We start from the raw sequence: 6,000 nt of genomic DNA on the forward strand, positions 1-6,000 counted from the left end.
CTGCTCTCCCTGGGCCACTTCCAAGAGGCGCTCAGCCCGCACAGTGCAGGGCGCTTGGCTGAACCCTCTGAGAACACCCCCAGCACCAGGATGTTGCTGCACCTCTGTCCGAACATGCTTTCAAATTCAGTCACGTTCCTGCACGCGTAGGTTCAAGAGCTGAACTGAGGCCGTGAAATGCAAGTTGCTTTGTATTGCAGCTCGTCCCATGGGTAAAGCAAGTCCCTGGACTCCTCCAGAGGAAACAGAAGGGAGAGGGACCTGCCCTTTATGCACAAGGGCAACCAGCTACAGCCCTTTACTTCACTTTACAATTCTGTGCCTGCTTTAAGGAAAAGGCTTAAAGCTCTCTGAGCCTCAAAAGGCAGGAGGAAAAGCAAGTCTGAGGCTTTCATTGGAAGGGGGAACAGAGCATCTCTTCAAATTTGGATGTCAGAGCTTTTCTGGATAGGCAGTGAGCCAAACAGCAACTCCCCGAGCTCAGACGCTGAGAAAACACACCTGAGGTTTACTTCCTAGCCAGATAGAAAGTATCTCGGCCCGTTTAATGAAAAGATTTGGCAAAGTCCCTTCCAGCTCAAAACGTGCGGCAGCACGTGCGGCAGCAGATGCCTGGCAGAGACGCTGACACCGTCCTCTTCCAGGTGGGACGGGGCTCAGAGGGCACTGTGTGCGGGGTCCTGATGAGCCCTACCCCACTGAGCTGGACTCACCGAAAACCTTCAGCTCAAGTGTTGCAAGTGGCGTCTCCGAAGCGCTCGGGGAATGCGAGTCCCGACAGGTCAAAAGACGCTTTAGAAAAAGCCTCGTCTTGTGAAAGGCACACTGAGCTTAATCACTAATCCAGCAGGTTTCTGGAAAAGCAAACTTCACCGTGCGCTGCCACCCAGCACACACACCTACGTGCAGAAGTATGCACCTGGCCAGGCGCGCACCCAGCACCGTGCGCCAGCTGGATCCGGCCTCCAGATGCTGGGCGCGGGCGGGCAGCACCCAGGCAGTGCTGCGATAAAGCAGAGCACGCCGGAGCCCACACGCATGAGACGCGCAGCTTTGCAAAGACATACGAGGCATATTCATTCCTTGAATATCTGATAACTCCTGGGATCCTTCTAACTCTGTTTATTGCCTCCGGCAGCCTTTGTTTCTGATGTGAGAAGATAAACAATGGGAATTGTCTTAATCCTAAAGGCAAAGAATAAAAAGCACTGAGCGGGGGATGATCCTTTTATCACAATACATTTGTAACATCAAAAAAACTTGACCCTTTCTTTCGAACGCACTGAGATGTATCTGCTTTTCCTCCCCTGTTGGCAGGAATGAGCCCTCTGCTCTCCCGTGGATGAACCCCCCCACGCCCACCCCTCGCGCTGTGCTCCCGTCGCGCTGCGAGCATGGCCGGCTGCACACAGCGCTCCTGCTCGTCGCGGCGAGCCACCCCCCTGCCTGCCTTGTCTTCCCACTTCTCCCCACCAGCCCCAGCCCTGCAGCCGTGTGCTGGGACCCCCGCTCCGCACACCCGTGCGGAGCTGACCCTGCCGCTGCGGTTTAACACCGAACCCCTCCTTCGCCAGGTGCTTCGCCGTGCCCATCCTGGGCGAGCAGGGGCTGCTCCTCCCCAGGGACCTGCCATCATCCCGCAGGGCTTCCTCGGGACTTTCTCCCTGCGGGAAAAACGCTCCCACTCTTTCCTATGTACCTTCACCAGACGCGTGACAGCTTAAAGACCACCTTGATAGCTGCTGTGATCCACCCACCTCTTTGCTAGAGACGAGCGGAGTGCAAGTTGCTCCATCTGGCAAAGCGGGGGGAGGAGGGCTGAGTGCTAACGCATCCCAGCCAGCTACCTGAGGGTGAGCACCTTTTCCCATCGGCGGGACACCGGGAGAATGCTGCTGACCTGGTGCCAGCTTTCCCCAGCTGTAGGGAGCATCCTCCAAAACCAATCCACCTCCTGCAGCCTCCAGCAAGCCAAACCTAAAGGCAGGAGAGATGGGAATCACAGAGAGCACTCCTTGCGCAGCATAGGGGACATGCTTCTGGGTCCATGCCTGCCTGGGTGTGAGTGTCGGGAGAGGTGCAAGCCACCAGGAAGCTTTTGTGTTGGCAGCCCCAGCCTCCAGCCCTAGGGACTCCCCAGGGGTCTGCAGTGTGCCTGCCCTTGCCGATGGAGGCCTGGGGAAGCAAGTTGGATGCGGCCCACGCGCCCAGCCTGACAGCAGGTCCGCTCGGTGCGAGCACCGGGGTCTGAGTTCAGGCTGCCAGCACAGCGGCCGGGACGCTGGGAGCGGGGGAAATAACATCTCCCAAAAGACAAGATTAATTAAGAGGAAGCAGTGCCTCCATTCAGAGCTTTGAGGGAAGGCGCTGTCACACCCCGTCCCCTCTGCCCTGGGGGTCTCCCCAGAAGACAGCCCCTCAGCCTTGGCAAATGTGCAGGAATTTTCCAGAACGATTTCCGCCCCTGTTTACCTTACACATTATTTCAGTGTTTGCTCAGCGGGTAACCAATGTCACCGGGCTCCTCCGCGGCACGCAGCAGCCCCCCACGGCCCCTTGACCGTGCTCGGGGGGCAGCGGGGGCCAAGACACGCGCAGCCTGGCCTGCGACCGGTCCCCGGGGCCAGCGCGCGAGCGAGCCCAGCTCGGCCGCAGCAGCCGCCCTGGCCCTGCCAAGTCCTTCCCTGGACCGCTGGCCCTTGCGGGGCGCCTCGCCAAGCCCCAGGCCCTGCTCTGACCCGGGGGCCCGACCTCGGCTCCCCGGTGCAGCCCAACCGAGTGACTGAAGAACAAAAGGAGAAGGGGGTGGGGGGAGCTTTCATGCCCCTCAAGCGAGCCGGCGAGCGGCCTCGACGAGGTGCGGGAGCCGAGCAGCCGGGCAGGGTCCGCATCCCCGCTGCCCACCTGCCGGGGCCGCCGGGCCGCCAGACCCTGCCCCGCCGGCTCAGAGGGGGGCGAGAGCCCGGAGCCCCCCGCGGGCTGCCCCGGGGCCGGGAGCCCGAGCTCCGCCGGCGCCCCGCTCCGAAGCTGGGCAGCGACGGGGCGCGACCCCCGCGGGGGGGGGATGCTGCCGGGCCCCGCGGCACCTGCTCGGCCGCCCCCGGGGGGAAGCAACAAGTGGCGGCGGCGGCTCCCCCTCGCCCGCGGCTACTCACAGCCAGTTGCTGGCGTTGGCCGAGAAGGTGGCGAGGATGATGAGCAGCAAGGAGCGCAGGAAATACTCCGGGCTCATCCTGGAGGGCAGGCAGGCAGGGAAGGAAGGAGCGGAGCGGAGCGGAGCGGAGCGGAGCGGAGCGCGGCGCGGCGCGGCGGCGGCAGCGGCGGCGACGGCGGCGGCAGCGGCGGCGACGGCGGCGACAACGACGGCGGCGGCGGCGGCGGCGGCGGCGGCGGCGGCGGCGGCGGCGGCGGCGGCGGCGCCCCCCCTCCCGCCCGGCCCACGGCCCCCAGGCAGCCGCCGCCGCAGGTGGGCGCCGGGCAGGAGCGGCGGCGGCGGCGGCGGCTGGCGGCGGGCGCTACCCGGTGGATGCGCCCGCGGCGGCCGCCGAGCCCGACTGTCAGCTCGGCCGGCCCATCCCGGGATGGAGCGGCGGGCCGGGGGCGGGCCGGAGGCGGGGGCAGCCCCGGGGGCGGCCCCAGACTGCGGCTCCCGGGGCGGCTCCCGCCGCTGGGGACACCCCCGGGGCGGCACCGGTGCCGTCCCCTCGCCGCGCTGAGCTCCCCGCCCGCGATTCCCCCCCGGTGCCGCTCCGTCGCCGGCAGCGGGCCGCGGGGCTCGGGATGGAGCACGGTGATGCCTCGGTTTTCCGTAGCGCTGGGAGTAACCTGGGCATCCCATGAACTGCCTCCACTTGTGTTGGAAGGAGTCTCCCAAGGAGAGGTTTCTGAGGGTTCGCCACAAATAGGCAGCTCTTGACTTCGGCATCTAAAAAGTGAAAAGAGGGGGATCCCGGGGGATAACCCTCTGCAGGGAATAGCAGCCGGAGCTGGCATCGGGACAGGACCACAGACCCTCTTTGTGTCACCACAGGTCTGTCCCTGCAGTGCCTAGTGCTGGGCTCTGAGCATGTGGAGGAGGATGCTCGAACAAGCAACAAGGATTAAATCCACACCTGAAGTTGTCTAGAAAGGTCAACTGCTGGGAATCCCAGCAGCCTGGTTTGCTGGCCCCGGAGGCCAGGAGATGCAGTGGGAATCCCCATCTCTTCCCTCATCTGCCACGTCTCCATCTATCCCCCACAGACCGCATGGGCACAAATGACTCAATTTAAAGCCAGGAGCAACAAGAGATGTCACGAGATGGCTGCTTGGAGTGAAACCCAAGATCCCAAGCAGCAAACAACTGTGCACCAAATCTCATCCTGTCAATGCTATTAGTTAGGTCCATTACTAAAACCTCTTGCTACCATCTCTAAAATCTTGCCAAGCTGGTTTGGAGCTATTCAAAATTCCCTTTGTCTTTTCAACCCCATTTTCCTGCTCACAGCATAGCTGGAGCACACTTATTCAAAGCACGGCAACTTGCACTGTGCTGCACACATGCCTGTCTAAGTGTATTACACCTACTTTAAAATCTCTGCATTAGTTCCCTGTCAAAGTGAGGATTTAATTTCAAAGTGCTTTGACGTATTTTCTAGCTCCTGACAGGCTGCAGCCCACCCTCACCTAGTCATTCATCTAGCTTTGTGTTCTCGCTGATGATCTTGGCTGAAAGCGGGACACTGGCTGGTGGGCTGGTGAATTGGAGGCTGTCGCTGTGAGCCCCGACTAGGTAATTCAGTGCAACTGGAGCTGATTAATCTGGCTCATCATGCAAGACAAAACTGTGGCCTTCCTCTTGCTTCTAATCCCTTTGAGTGTTGAGTGAAGTCATCAGGAAGGCAAGACCTGGCTGAAAGGCTAATGGGTAAGAGAGGTTAGAGGTACCTGGCTGGCCTGCCAGAGCCATGTGAGTGCACACAAATAGTGTATGTTTGGACCTCATGTGCATTACTGCCCCACAAAAGCCAACACCAAAGAGTCCAACAGAATTCAGAGGGGTGAGCATGGCTCTGGATTTCTGCAGGGGTCCCAGGGGCACCACGCATACCTGCGGCCCAAGGAGCATCCCTGGCTGAGGTGCTAAAGCTGGCAGTACTGCCGGCAGGCTCAGGGAACACTGTGGCTCTCCCCAGGGCAGCCGTGATGGCAGGATGGCACAGCAGGTGCCTGGCCTGGGCTGGAAGACCGTGATATGCTGTGGTTTGATTTCCCAGGGTCTGGGCTCCCTCACCTTCATTAGAGCCCCATGTGCTGAGGGTCATGCAAGATGCTCTTCTGCCCCATGAAGCCCCCTCCCAGCACCTGGCTCTGAGTTAAGGGCTGGTTAGATGGGCCAGGGAGATGTAGCAGATCGCGCGGTCTTCACCTGGTTCTTCTCTCTGCTAGCGGCAGCAGAAGTTGCAGCCACTTGGCCCTCGCACCCTTGGAGATTTGTGTTCTCTGCTTCTTCTCCGGATCTGCTCTCTCCTCCCTTTACTTTCCACCTTCTGCCTGTGACATGTCTGCCTTGGTACCTTCCCTTGGCCCAGGAGCTGCGGGATGTCCTCCTGCTGCTGCAGCGGGTTCAAGCCACCTGTTTCCAGGAGAGCAGGTAGAGCAGAGGGAACACCCCAGCTTACCCCGCAGGAAGGAAGTGTCCACACATGGCAGATGCGGATTTGTGCATGACCATGAGGTTGTTTGCAGCAGTCACTGCACGAGATCATCTTCATGGGATGCGTCGGGGTTAGGGCGTCCACAGTGGGACGGATGGGAGCCCTGTGCCTGAGGGGGGGCAGATGCAGCACATGTGGAGTTAGTCACCCCGAAGGCAAGTGCCAGGTGAGCTGTCTGCAGAGCTGATAACAGGGTGGTGGAGCAGGAGGGGTGTTTATTTTACATCCTCCGTGGTGGAGGAGGTGATGAGTGTGAACGGACAGAATTTGGAAATGGCCACTCATCAGGAGCAAGGGGAATCCC

At 60.9% G+C, this 6,000-nt stretch overlaps 1 protein-coding gene and 1 long non-coding RNA gene across 2 annotated transcripts in view; both read right to left on the bottom strand.

Moving 5' to 3' along the window:
- LOC310883017 (protein Wnt-4) overlaps positions 1-3,350 on the bottom strand; it is a 44,087-nt gene extending 40,737 nt beyond the window's left edge. The window contains exon 1 of the mRNA XM_083802637.1: positions 3,156-3,350. Coding sequence (XP_083658763.1) covers positions 3,156-3,232 — 77 coding nt within the window. The 5' untranslated portion in view covers positions 3,233-3,350. The remainder of the gene's footprint in view (positions 1-3,155) is intronic.
- On the bottom strand, positions 821-3,149 carry LOC310883019. The gene is made up of 2 exons (XR_014573289.1): positions 1,758-3,149; positions 821-1,185 (listed from the first exon to the last, which is right to left on the bottom strand). It is a non-coding gene; the product is annotated as an uncharacterized lncRNA (long non-coding RNA).
- Positions 3,351-6,000: the final 2,650 nt, after the last annotated feature.

Source organism: Anser anser (assembly GCF_964211835.1).
Source record: "Anser anser genome assembly, chromosome: 17".
In the NCBI taxonomy this organism is placed as follows: domain Eukaryota; kingdom Metazoa; phylum Chordata; class Aves; order Anseriformes; family Anatidae; genus Anser; species Anser anser.